The sequence below is a fragment of the Rhinatrema bivittatum genome, chromosome 6 (assembly GCF_901001135.1).
Source record: "Rhinatrema bivittatum chromosome 6, aRhiBiv1.1, whole genome shotgun sequence".
Lineage (NCBI taxonomy): Eukaryota > Metazoa > Chordata > Amphibia > Gymnophiona > Rhinatrematidae > Rhinatrema > Rhinatrema bivittatum.
The window spans coordinates 191,898,503-191,912,953 of record NC_042620.1 but is presented as its reverse complement, the minus strand read 5'-3'; the positions used below and the strand labels follow the sequence as shown (position 1 = coordinate 191,912,953).

General features: G+C 43.5%; 1 protein-coding gene across 4 annotated transcripts in view; it reads left to right on the top strand.

Annotated features, from left to right (window-relative positions):
• Nucleotides 1–9,201, top strand: part of INO80D (INO80 complex subunit D) — a 127,598-nt gene extending 118,397 nt beyond the window's left edge. For all 4 annotated transcript variants that reach the window (XM_029606321.1, XM_029606324.1, XM_029606323.1 and 1 more), the window contains one exon: nt 4,402–9,201. In XM_029606321.1, the coding sequence (XP_029462181.1) occupies nt 4,402–5,567 (1,166 nt within the window). In that variant the 3' untranslated portion in view covers nt 5,568–9,201. The remainder of the gene's footprint in view (nt 1–4,401) is intronic.
• Nucleotides 9,202–14,451: the final 5,250 nt, after the last annotated feature.

The following is a 14,451-nucleotide window of genomic DNA, read 5'->3' as shown; positions in this document are numbered from 1 at the left end:
AGGGAAGAGGTAACAGACACCGAACCTGAGACATTAGCTGCTCCATCCTCACCAGTGGCAGGGAAACCTTGCCCATACCGGTGTCGAACCGTGCTCCCAGAAATTCCAATACCTGAGACAGAACCAGGTGGCTCTTGGTATAGTTGACAACCCAGCCTAGGGAACTCAGACGACCCAAAACTGATTGTATCGCGTTCTCGCAGAGCACTTTCGACTTCGCTCAGATAAGCCAGTCATCCAAGTAGGGATGCACCAATATGCCCTCTTTCCGAAGGCTCGCTGCTACCACCACCATCATCTTGGTGAAGACCCTCGGAGCCGTCACTAGCCCGAAGGGTAGGGCAGAAAACTAGAAATGCTGCCCCATGATCATGAACGGTAGAAACCTCTGATGATATTCCTGGATCCCTATGTGGAGATAAGCCTCCGCTAGATCCAATGAAGCTAAAAACTCGCCTTTGTGGACAGCCGCAATGACGGATCTCAACATCTTCATTCGAAATCAAGGGATACGCAACGTCCTGTTGACCTGCTTCAAATCCAAAATCGGGCGGAATGCGCCCTCCTTCTTGGGAACGATGGAGTAGCAACCGGTCCGATGCTCGGCTGCAGGAACTGGAGCAGTGGCTCCCAGGGCCTGTAATCGAGACAGCGTTTGCAAAATCTCTTGCTGCTTTGTCTGAGATCCACTGGGAGATACGAGAAACAGATCGCGAAGGGGTTGTGCAAAATTGAAAGCGTAGCCATGATTTATAATGTCGAGAACCCACTGGTCTGAGGTTATCTTGGCCCATTCCTCTCGAAAGTGGAAGAGTGCCCCCCCCCCCCGATCTCTGGAATTGAGGAATGGGCCAGCGTCTCTTCATTGGGATGCTTTGTTGTTGGCAAAGGCATGAGAGGTTCCAGAGCGCTGAGGCCACCTACCACGAAAGGAATGCACCCATGTTTGAGACCTTGTGGGTGGCTGCCGAGGGGTGTAGGAGGAAGAGCCCCTACCTGAGCGGAAACGGCGTTGTCCTTGAAAGCGGCCTCGAAATGTGCCGGTTGAACGAAATGATCTGGGCTTGTCCTCCGGTAGCTTTGTTCTCCCCCAAGGAGCGAACCAGCTGCTCTAGCTCGTCTCCGAATAAAAGCTTGCCCCGAAAAGGAAAGGAACCCAACTGTGACTTAGAGGAGGCATCCGCCGACCAGTTGCGTTGCCATAGTAGCCGCCTTGCGGAAACCGCTGAAGCCATAGTGTGGGCCGAGGTGCGGAGGAAATCATATAAGGCATCCGCCGTATATGCCACCGCAGATTCCATGCGGTTCACCTGCTCAGCTTCCTCCGGGGGAAGGTCCTATACCGTAAGCATTTGTTGTACCCAGCGGAGGATGGCCCTCTGCATCATGCTGCTGTAAACCGCGGCCCTCACTCCTAATGCTGCAACTTCAAAAATCTGCTTAAGCAAGACTTCCAGCTTCCTGTCCTGAAGGTCCTTGAGCGCTGTGTCTCCTGTCACAGGAATGGTAGTATGCTTGGCAATGGCCATGACTGCTGAATCCACCCTGGGGATCTTAAGAAGATCCAAGGACTCATTAGGAAGTGGATAAAGCTTTTCCATGGCTCTGCTGACACGCAGGGTGGCTTCAGGAGTATCCCATTCCCGGGACACGAGCTGGAAAAGTTTTGGATGGAAAGGAAACATTTGCGGCGGAGCGGGAAGCCCCAACAACACAGAGTCTCCCGGCGAAGTATCCGGAATGGTCTGTGGAATTGGGATCTCAAGTTCCTGAAGCACATATGAAGTCAACGGGTCCAGCTCCTCCTTGTGGAACAAACAGAGTATCTGCGGATCATCCCCCTCCACTGGATCGGCACTGTCCACATCATCACCCACATCATGAGTGGAGGGGTCCTGAGACATGGGATCTGCAGATGAGACAGGGATGGAATGTCCATCCCCCTGGACCGTGTCAAGCACCCTCAACCCAGGGCTCTCCTGGTCTGCTGTGACCTTAAAACACTTAGCTTGGGCAGAAGACCTATTTTCCCAGTCAATTTCAGCTTCTACATAAGCCTTATGTAGAAGCAATACAAATTGGGAAGAAAATGGGTGAGGTCTCTTTAACGCCCCCCCCCCCCCCCTCCGTCAATAGAACTGGGGGTGGGCCTGAGTCCTGCTGAAAATTGCATGGCCTTTGAGGGCTAAGTGCCGGCGGAGACAGAGGAGGAAGCTCCTCTCCCTCCCCTATTAAATCTATATCGCGTTCTGAATGGGGCAAAATGGCCACCGCAGGATCAGAATGAGGCAAGATGGCTGCCGCTCCCGTGCCGATCAGGAGCATGTCGGGTCTCTGCCTCCGAGGAGGCGGCTCGCTTCTGTGTCCCCTCGGGCGTGGCAGGGCTATTCCCCTGCCCGAAATTGGCCGCTGCGTAGGCCCCTCGCCCCCGGGGATACACCGGGAGCAGAGGCCTTCATGGGAGAGCCAGTACCCCGGCTCCCCACACACCGTGCAAACGGCTTCCTGCGGCATGATAAAAGCATGCGAACTCTGTCGGGTGACAGGTCACCCTTTCCAGAGGCCCGGGAGATCAAGACAGGTGAGGGCCGAAAAGGTTTGTGTTGAAATTAAAAAAAAACAAAAAAAAAAAAACAAAAAAAATCCCTCTCTCTCTCTCTCTGTCTCTCTAAAAAAAAAAAAAAAAAAAAAGTCTTAATGTCCTTTTTTTTTTTTTTTTTTTTGTAAAAAACTTTAATAAGCCTTCTAACTTGGGAACAACCTCCCTGAACCACTAGAAAACTGGACCATCAGAGGAATTAGATACTTCTCTGGAATAGCTGTGCCTCAGAGGTATGCTGCTTCTCTGTAGGAGGGGGAGAGTGACCGGCCCACTGGTGAATCCCTCCCCCTGATAGTTCACCGGGTAGGAGACAAAAAGTTTCTCTGGGAAAAGGCTGTAGGGCAATGCCCTGCCTTGCCTGTCTGTGTCCTTTTGTTTTGTTTTTTTGTTTTTGTTGTTTTTTTTTTTTAAGAATTGATCTAGTCGGAGGATTCTCCGTTAAGTTTAAACCAAACCTGTGAGAGGAACCCTCCCAATTTAGAGATGATTAGGACCACAGGTTATGCTCTCTCAATCTGCTGGAGTCAGAGAAATACTGAGGGATCACAGGTGGCACACCAGGTTATATGGGAGGTGCCTTTCAGCTTTTCTCTGACTCCATCTGCTGGAAAGGGGCATAACCCAGCAGTCTGGATTGATCCTGGTATGTACAGGGAAAAACAAATAAAAAAGAAATCTGTTCCAAGAGAGTATTCTCCTTGTCAAAATGCACTTAGAGCTGAGACAGTTCTCCCAAATCCACTCTCTTCCCACATCAGGAAGGAAGAGCCCCAGTATTCTTGGATTTCTTAGAATCTCTGAAAAGCCTTAGTAGAGAGGGTTAAAAAAATATAAACATGACATTGGATATCATTAACAAACATTTACATGCAAAATGAAGAAGGAAACTTGCATGAAAGGCTATGGCCTCCTGGAGCATGGTCAGACATTTTTTTTTTCTTCAGTCCTGTGCAAACCTACACAAGCCTGGAAATATCTATATCTTGTGTCCCATAAATAAAGCATGCACATTCCAGACATAAAGGCACAGGGTAGAATCCTGCTCCTGCGGAAACACAAAAGTCACAAGAAGACTAACTCTGTGGGATTCTTCTACCACTGATGACTCTAGGACACAAATTGAGAAGCACTGTGCTGATTTCAAAGATTTGCAGCAATGATTAGAAGATTGGTCTTGTACATTATTGCTCTATGTGCCACATTACTGCACTGTTAAATAGTTGGTTGTGTCAGTGGAAGAAATTTTGGGCCAGTTATCCCCTCTGATAATATGCTGCTCAATGGCCGGTCAGCTGTGAGATCTTTTTCTCACACCGTAGTTTGAGAAAGGATGCACTATATTATGCTTTAGTAGGTGCATAAAGCACTTTTTAATGAGGTCTGGAAGGACTTAACCACTAGAGGTCACAGCAGTACTTTGTCTTGTAAGCACAGGTAGGTAGAGGAAAACTGGAGGATCCTAATTCATAAAAGATAACAGACTATTTATTGATCTGTATCTGGTGTGTGTTGATTTTTGGTTAATTGACAAGTGAGCAGATTTTGAGGAATCCTCATAGCTAAAGGAAAAAAGTTATGGTATTTTTGAGAGTTCACAAAAAAAGAAATAATTTTTGAGAGAACTTTTACAGGTGGGATCTAATTAACCCATTGATGCCAAACAGTAGTCATAGCCAATATGCTGGGTCTTGTGGATATCACAGAGTGGAATTGTTCTCTTTATTCTAGCTGCGTCATCTGTTAAAGGTAAGGTATTCTAATGATTCTTCTTGTCTCCTGCATGATTTCTGAACTTGTAGGTAAGAATGGAGAGCTCCTCCCTACTACCGAGGAAGCGGAGGAGCTGGAGCGGGCATTGCAGGCTGTGACTTCCCTCGAGTGCCTGAGTACCATTGGTGTGCTTACCCAGACGGATGGCGTGCCCATTCAGGAGCTGTCTGACCGTGGGATAGGAGTATTCTCCACCGGTGCCGGAGCATCAGGAATTCAGTCCTTAAACCGGGAGGTTAATGCAGACCTAGGGGAGCTGTTAAATGGTCGCATAGTGCATGATAATTTCTCCAGTCTAGAGCTGGATGAGAACTTACTCCGTTCTGCTACTTTGTCCAACCCATCGACGCCTCTGTCAGGGCAATTCTCTGCTCCTGCCAGCGTCAGCCTTACTTCTGCCACTCTAATAAACCAGAGTGCACTTGGGGAGAGAGCCTTCCAAGGACCTTTTCATGGACTTCATGATGGCAGCCATGCCTCCCAGAGGCCACACCCTGCCCAGCTGCTGAGCAAGGCAGATGACCTAATCACCTCACGACAGCAATACAGTAGTGACCATTCACACTCCTCACCCCATGGAAGCCATTACGATAGTGAGCATGTGCCGTCTCCCTACAGTGACCATATAACATCGCCCCACACCACCTCCTACTCTAATGATAACTTGGCAGCTACCTTCACAGCAGAGGTGCCCATGATGGCACAGCACTTGCTCACATCCCAGCTCGATGTGCCACTTACCGGGGTGGTGAACCCCAGAACTCAGTGGGGAAGCCTTCCTGTCAACTTGGGTGACCCCTCTCCTTTTAGCAGCATCATCTGCGCAGATGGACACCTTCTCTCCACCTCCCTGTCCACACCACCCACCACCTCTCATTCGGAGACCATCCAGCCTGTCTTCTCCACCGTGACCCCCAACAGCTCCAGCGTGCTTCCGGGGTTACCTCAAACCAGCTTTAGTGGCATGGGTCCCTCTTCCTCCGAACTGATGGCCTCCAGCTCCCCCAAGCAGCAGCAGTCGCCCCTCCCTCAGTTCAGTGCGGCCTTTGGCCATCAGCTCAGCTCTCACAGTGGCATTCCCAAGGACCTTCAGCCCACTCACAGCTCCATAGCTCCTCCTACTGGCTTCACAGTAACGGGTGCCACAGCAACTAGTACCAACAATGTATCTGTTCCTTTCACCACCCCTAACTAAGCGTCTGTCTTTATCTCTGTGTTTGTACTGGAGTGAAGTGGGAACCCTATACTATTATTTTTCTGTTCCATATTCCCTGTTGTGTTCCCCCCCCCCCCCCCCCAGCCCTGTTATTTTATTTTATTTTATTTTTTATTGGCAAGGGTTACCACTTATTAATGACCCGGATTTCAGTGTTCATGCGCTCTAGACTCACACACTGGTGCTCTCTTAGTCCTGCCAGGTTCACTTAACTCCCAGTAATTCCAGCTGTGACGTACAAGGGGCTCCACACATTAGTCTCAGCAGTAAGACTTAGAAATAGGAAGATACCTCACATCACTAAGACCTGTTGTTGTCGTCCAGAGTTTGCATCCGTTCATTCCATCACATTAACAGGTGCTGCAGAAGGTTCCAGCATTGGCAGCAGGCAAATATTAATTAACGATGGGGGGGGGGCCTGGTTGCAAAGGCAAATTTAAAGAGCCATGCAGCGGGGTCAGCGCTAGCGTCTGATACCTGTATTCCAACACAGCGAATTGATTCAGAATCTTGGTTCACTTTCCAGTGTTGGGAAGTTTCATTTGACGCTGGAGGGTCGATCCTGGGATAGGTGGAAAGAAGCAGATCGCTCCCACATGTGATGGAGGAGAAGTTGCTTGTCCCTACAGCATTCTGACATTTAGCTCCGTGCACAGAGAAAAATCTCTGGTTTGTCTACAAGAGCAATGGAAGGAATAAAACAATAACAAATATTTCTGTGCTCTTTAGACCCATTTAGCAGTCTTTCCTGTTACAGAGAGGAAGCTGAATTGGTGTGGTGTTTTAGTCATTCTTTCCCTTGTGAGCTGGATTGAACTTTGGAGTTCCTTGAAGAGAAGCTGGTTTTCAGCTCAGTTCTGAAGGGACTTGGTCACTTAGTACTTGATTCACTAAGGGGTTTTTTTTTCCCATAGACACAGAATGGTAGAACAGTCTTCATGAATCTGGCCCTTAGTTCTTTGTCCATGCAAAGAATTTTCAACCTATTTGACTTATCACTGCTGATATTCTCTCTTGGAGCTGCAATAGTGGGGCTATTTTAAAACATTAATGAAGTGGGGGTTTTTTTTTGTTTTTTTTTAAAGCTTATTCAAATTTTAATTTGGCACGTGCTGTTGCCATGTCCAAAAAACAAAGCAAACCATGAGTAAGAAATGTGTCCATCTAGCATGTTGCTCTCTTGCCCAGTAGTGGACTTTTCTCCTAACATCTGTCTTTAATCACATTTTCAAATTAAGTAGTCATCTTGACATCTTCTTTCTAATTGCCCTCACTTTTGAAAATAATAATTAAAAAAAAAAAAGTTTGTGTTTGAGAACTGGGATTTAAGGAATAGTCCAAAAATCATTGTTGGAGAGATTAATTTTCACGTCACCAGATTATTTATGAGCAGATGTAGCTGGCCATTATATTTTTGTCCAGGCGAAGGATAGGCAACTCTTGTTTCTTAAATATGGCATATTGCTCTGGTTTTTCCAGAGCCTACGATGATTAGGATTGGGCAGTTTGTGTACAGTTGCTCTGGATCTTAAATTTACCCTGAAATCCTGTGACGCAGGGGCCAGCAGGATTCCTAAGGGCATCCTGACTCATTTTAAGCTGCTGAGCTATATTTCTAGCTGTCAAACTTTGGCCTAGCAACCATCCCACTGAGGTATTTGGCAAGTGTGAGGAGCCCTAGCTGGCGGTGTCCATCTCTAATGCAATGTAGTCTATAGCTTTGAAAACAACAGCAGGAAAAAAACCCAATGTTCCAGGCTTGACTAATCCTTTCTGCCTTGAGAAAGTGGTGGTATACCCTGGTAAGAATGTCTCCATGTTCCTTTCCCACCTGGTACTTTTCTGAATGCTTCGAACTGCGTCAGTTTCACTGAAAACGTGTATTTATGTACGGATGCAGAATGATGTCCCTCGCATAGAAGGACTAAGGTGGCGAGTATCATTTTTGCAGTGTTCCCATGTTAGACTCCTTCTTTCCACACTCTGAAGACCAGGATTTCTCAGGGCCCAATTTTGTCTTTGTCTCTTTTGTGTGGTATGGATACAGAGCTATAATCTTCTGTTTCTTTTTATTCTTGTGTTTTGATCATGTCATAGATTTGAAAACGAAGTGGTTCTGTAGCTGCGGTTATGGCCAGTTATTTAGCACAGGCAGATAAGTGACTCTGAGGACAGAGTCTGGAGCAGTTTCCATGCTGCTGAGTAGCCCAGTATGATGGATAATTCCCAGTCTTTTGTCTCAGGACTCGCCCCCCAGTCCTTAGTGTTCTGTATGACTCAGATGGGCAATGTTACCTGCTGCTTCTTAGGATAGGTTTTATCTTGTAAATTAGTTATTAGGGATAAGAGCATAAGAACAAAAAGATACATGTGGTATCCAGAGCAGTAATGTTAAGTAGATTTGGGACCGGGGTGGGAAAACTAATTGACCGTTCTTTATCATCAATGTTGCACTTGAGTTACCAAAAAGCTCTTTTGGGCAAAAAACCAGTTTCTGGCTCTTGTTGAGAAAGAAGCTTTTTAAATCAGTTGTAATACCCAAGCATTTTGAAACGATTCAGTCAACGGTTAGAATAATATCATTAGGCTGCCTTTTTATTATTGAATTTTTATTTAATTCCTAGGGGTGCAAACACAATTGATGCATTTGAAAGCTCTGCCTACTTAGTGGAACTAAATCATCAACAAACTGGAATGCCAGCATCCCCCTGGTACTGTTAGCGTAGAAGTACAACAGAGGCAATGAAGAGCAGCTTCCAAGGAGGAAAACTTGTAAAATCATGGCATGTGGTCCGACTGTTTTTTATTGATAATAAAAATGCAAGAAAAAAAAATATTATTTTTTTTTGGGAGGGGGGAGTAGAGACCTAGGAACAGAGGAAGGGAACAGTAAAAGTTGATGTTCTGAGACAGCCCGGTTTCTCTAAATTTGAGTGGCTCTACTAACAGAGACAAGTTGGAGTGGCGAGTGTGGGGGAGACGGCTTTGCTGTCCCCACACCCTCTCTCCCCACACAACGGCAGGCAACCCATCAGCTGCAGAACAATGCATGTCTCATGAGGTGTGTCGCTCAGCACGGGATTAAATCTCTTCATTAACTGGAATGGGTTTGCCGCAAAATTGCATCTTATGGGGGCTTTTTCACTTCAGATCAGTTAAAAAAACAAACAAAAAAACCTGTCCCTCCTTTTCCAGTAAAACAAACAAAAATAACTGTAATGTCATCAAAACTGGAGCCAGCTGCAGGACTGTATGAAAATGATATTTTTGATAGTGTTAGCTATCATAACTCCTATTCAGTTAATGTGTGCAAGATCAGTAGATTGATGGGCAGAATTTGCAGCCATGGTTTCGGGGGCTGGGGGAGCAGTTTCAGGGCAGTAAAATGGCACAGTTATTGGTCAGATCTATTCCTGTTTGTAACGTAAGTTGGTGGCATACTGGCTTTTTATTATAATGAAGAGTGGCGTAGTTGCTGTATTGCACTTATTAGCACTATTACCTTCCCACCAAAGAATCAACATAGTGGTTTTAATTCATTTGTAGAAACTATTGATATTGATATGTGCAGTTTTACATGATCTGATTGAATAAAGCTAGTTTTGTCCCTTCATTAAAGTCTAAAAGTTCATTTCTTTATGTAGTTTTTAAGATTGTATACAGTATGGAAAATGCGTCAGAATCCTGGAAAGTTAGAGCATCAGACTCCTACTTAGACACAAAAGAACTCCTTTTTGATGTGATGTATAGGCAGAGATCCTGCAATTTCATGAGAAAACGTTGCTGGAGGTCTTTTACAGCAGTTCCTATCATTGCCATTGAGATACAGTATCAAATCGTGTTCTAGCTGATCTGATGAAGAGCGCAAAGGGATGACTCAGACCGGTGGCTGCTCATCTCAGTTTTATTTGTCAGGAAAGGCTTGGTTGATAATTTTGGAGAAGAAAGCCCAAATTCTGGGCTGCATGTTGGCCATGTAAGTAGTTTGCCGTTGCATCCTCTTTCAAGAACCACCATTGCCATGTGAGCATTTTGTTTCTGCGGCATCTCGTCCTCCACTTCCTCATTTCCCCCTTTAAAATAAATTCACTGAAGGCAAACTGCCTTGTATGCTTATTCCTTTCAAAAGAATTAATAACCTTGGAATTTAGTAGTCTGTCTTAATGGGTTTGTTGTATAACTTGGAAATTTGGTTAAAAAAAATTGTAGCACCAGTCTCAAACATCTCTTCTCAGCAGGCAGCCGAGCCTGTCTAAAATTGCTCCACAGTCTTCTATATAAAGCAAGATGTGAGCAACCAGATGAAAATGCAAATGTAGTTACAAAACTGGTTAACTAATAACTGTTTCATTTATAGCTGTCCATATCCTTTGCTTTGCAAAGGAAAATTTTTCTTTTTACAGGAAAAGTACCCATATGCTTTTCCCTTCCTCTTTGAAGCTTTTTAGCTACTTGTGCTTCATAATTTTATGCTTCTGCCTTTGTAGGAACCATGTAGGATCATATGTTTTCTAAAGTAGTTTTCACTTGCATGGGATGGATAGCTCCTCTCAAGCTTGAGGCCTGCAGTTTTTGGCATGGTCAAGGTTCCTTGCAGCCTAGGAACGTGATTAGAGGCAAGAGCTTTTGCAGAAGATTTAACATAGGAGGAGGTTTTGAGCAGAATACCTGTTTCATCAAAGTTAAATTTTACCCAAATTGTAAGTAAAACAACCTCTGTTTTATAAACTCCTCATTACTATTTTGACTTTGGAACATGGTTAGTCAATGGCAGTATTTCATGGCAAAAAGAAAAAGATCCAAAGAATTATAAAACCATAGCACTGAGGTAGTTTTGGACAGTGGGTAGGGAAGGGGCAGCATTCAGGCAGGTGCCTTCCCTTTTACTTAGTGATTTTGTAGCTTCCCTGTCATCCTGCTAACACCAGTCCAGTGGGTTATGACCCTCTACCTGCAGGTGGATGCAGAGCACACTGATTTTCTTTGTGACACATGGAGGTGGTTCAGCATAGAGGAAATCCAGTGTTCTTATGACAAAGCCCTAAAATGGGACTACATCATTCCATTTGAGAAAAACAAAACTCTTAACATGTTTGAAGAGAAAATCCTTTTTAAAAACCAGCCACCTGTCCTAGAACTGTAAAAGAATAGGCAGGAGCAGTCAGACAGGAGGAAGACAACAATAGACTGAAAAGAGTCCTAAGCTCCTGAAATATTTAGACAGAATGGAAGTCTGACTTTTTCAATACTCAAAATGGCCCATCTTCCTAGCAGGATGCTGGACTGGTGTAGCAGGATTCATGCAAGGAAAATGAACAGGTAAAAATGTCTCTTTCCTCCTAATGTAATGTGTGTGCTCCTTTGTGTTTCAAACTGTCCTTGCAGAGTCACTGGAGCCACTGAGCTGCAGTGCTAGGGTATTTAAGATGATTCCACATTTCCTCACCCTTCCAGAATAAACAAATAACTGTGAAGAAGACTGCAGCAGAGAGACAGTCAACATTTTCTTACTGATTATTTAAGCATCAAAAGGCTTTAATCGATAAATATTTTTTCCATAAGGACAGAATGGGAAAAACAGAAGACAGCAAGTAAGACAATCTGATAGTCCACCTTGTAAGCATCAGTTCTTGTAGAAAGGTGTGATGTTTATCAGTTTCAATGTAAAATGTTTTTAAAGTGATCTTATCATTTCAACTTGTTAAGGTACCACAATTCTTCTCTTGGAGTTGACTCTGTGTCCAGTTTGAGTTCCACATTGGGGAAAAAGCTTGCGTAAATCCTTTCAATTTCAATAGTGTGAAGGAAAACAATCAATTTTTTTCTTTGCCATCATAAGGGGGGTGATAAATATGAAAGTACGTGGTTGAAATGGCACTTGGAGCCAGTATAGGTAGTATATGGGAGAATGATTATTGTGGGCTTTTGTTGTTGTTGTTTTAATAACTTCCTTAAACTTCTCTTTGCGACATGACATTTCCTTTTGCGTCTTGTAGAATTTTCTTGGAGAAGAGAATATTCTGAGGTCCCTTCAATCCAAGGCCTTTTGGTGCACCATTTTCAAAGCCTGCTTCATGTTTGCACAGTTTGAAGGCATGGTAGGAGATTGGCGAGCAGAGAATTGTGTGCCTCAAACAGGGGATACTTAATTTCATGCAACAAGGGAGATTCATAACCTCTTCACTCCCTTGCCCAGGTCATACACATAGAATCTCCCCAGAACATTCATTGGATGAATATACATGTATTAGTACCTAAGATTAAAGTTGAAATATATCGCTGAAAAAAGCTTTCTATTATTATGCCTGAAAATTCCCTTCTAGAAAGTAGCATTTCAAACTACAATAGAGCATGCTATGCTGCAATTTACCTGCACACCTGTGCTGTGGTGGAATGGATAGTTTGTCCTGGAGTGACTCTAGGCTACGTCTTAAAGCTACCTATAAAGATGGATGTGTTACCTGTACCAGCCTGGGTGGAGAGATTTGGTTCACAGGTGATCTGAACTATTTCCCCCTAACCATCAGCACCTCTTTCCGTGGTACAGTTGTTGGGTAATGTCTCAGGGATTCCCCTTGTGGAAATAAGGACACTTACCTTAACAAACTCAGATTTAAAGGAGACACTGTTTAAGAGCGAGAAAGCATTTCATCACCACCTGTGTTTTGCTGAGGGACTTGTTGGCAATTGGGGATGGTTCATCTCCAGCTCAGCGTACAGAATCCCTTTTTGTTGCCATGTTCAGCTTTAAATGTGTTTTTTAAAAATTATTATTATTTAAAAGCTTGCCCTCCCCCTGAAAAGCTTTCAAAATACTTAATATAGATTTTAAGAAAATAAAAAGGTATATTTAATTTATGCTATTAACATCACCTCATAAATTATGTTTTATACTTAAGCTGTACTAAGTGTAATGAATTATGTTGCATATATGTGTTTTTGGTAGCTCTAAGATAAATATACAAGCTTTTTTAAATTCTTGGGTAAACAAACTAGTGATACACTTCTTGCACTGGATATTTGCTGTGTCAAGATGTAAAGCTATTCTTTGCTACCTTGCAGATGTATCTATTATAAAATCGTGAAATGCTATCCCTGCTCTGGTCAAAGAACAGGGCACAATAATCTCTCCTACAAATCACCAGTATCTTGTTCTGCAACAATTTATCTCTGGCTTGAATCTAAGATGGTGATAAAATATCGAATTACGTGGTTAATATTGTAGATCTGACTGGAGTCCAGGAGCTATGCCTGGAAGTCCTACACTCGTGTCTATAAGGCTTTTATACCCATTCTTAAATTAATATTTATCTCAAGCGTTTTTACCAGGAGCTCAAGGCAAGTTATGTTCAGGTACAGCAAGTATTTTCACTGTCCCTAAAGGACTTACAGTCTAAGGTAATTTTCAAAGGAAAATGTAAATGTAACATACTGTCATAGCAATTTTCGAAAGCCCGTTTACCTGCATTAAGTGCATTTAGCGCGAGGAAAAACCTGTTGACAATTCAATACCATATACTGTAGCAATTTTTAAAAGTTATTGAATTGTCAACAGGTTTTCCTCGCGTTAAATGCACTTAATGCAGGTAAACGGGGTTTTGAAAATTGCTATGACAGGATGTTACATTTTAGATTTTCAATTTCCTTGGAAAATTACCCTGTAAGGTTGTACCTGAGGCAATGGAGGGTAAAGTGTCTTTGTCTGGAGTCATAAGGAGCAGCAGTGGGTTTTTTCCCCCCTGGATTCCCTGTTCTCAGCCTGCTGCTTTAACCACTGGGCCCTGCAAGATGGAAGAAACAAATATATTTAATATCGTCTACAGTATTTTATTTGGGAACCTCTTCCCCTTTTCTGAAGGAATCCCATTCAGTTGTGGAGACTGTGTGTGCATGGAATATGTGTGTAAAATGCACATGTATCTTACCAAGGTTCTTGGAAGGCATGCATGATCATGTGAATGCCATGCAGAATGCAGTGTTCAAACGGAAAAGGGGGGAGAAATGGAGGGAAGGCATTTTATTCAGGAAAGAAGGGAGCTAGCAATTCTCTATTTGTATCCTTGGGTAATTTATACTGCAATCTACTATATCATGACAGTCACCATGTACATTTTTTTTTGCTGTAAATTTCATTGAGCCCTTGAAGGCACAGTGAAACTTGGGCATTACCAATCACTATTGGTTCCTACATTTCTGGTCTCTTAAGTCAGGTTCTCTTACTTCCCAGATTTCATACATACCATGTAATCTATTTATAATGATAAATAATGGCATATTCAATTAGTAATTTATAACTAGATCATCGTAAAGCAAGTTTAGGCTGCTCTGCACCTGGCTGTACTTAAAAAATAAATAAATAAATAAATCTTTCCAGTAAAAGAAATCCTACATTTTGGAGATAAGAGCTCTTAGAATTAGTTTCCCCTGGGCAGAAATGACATTACATTAGCAGTAACTCCCAATGCAGCAGGTGTGTACCCAGCAGAGAATGGCCAGAGCCGAGTTCTGTGACTAAGCTCATGAATAGGGAATATACACACACTGCAGCTAAAGTCCTCATCTTGGCAGTAACGTAGATGTCAAATATACAGTTGACCCATCCCATCTGCCCAATTATTATTCCTGTCCACTGCTAAGGATATATCCTAGCTGTCAGCCATAGTGTGACTGCTTAAAGATATTGCTGCTCCTTTTCCAATACGTTTTTCTCATTTTCCTCTGTTGTACTCTTTCATCTTGTGTAGATGAGAATGCAAGATGTACCGTACGCCTAGCTTCCCTCTCTTTCCAAGTCTAACCATAACGTTTTGTAATAATCTAAATAGCTACCAATACTAGCATGGCTGTGTGCAAAACATCTGGC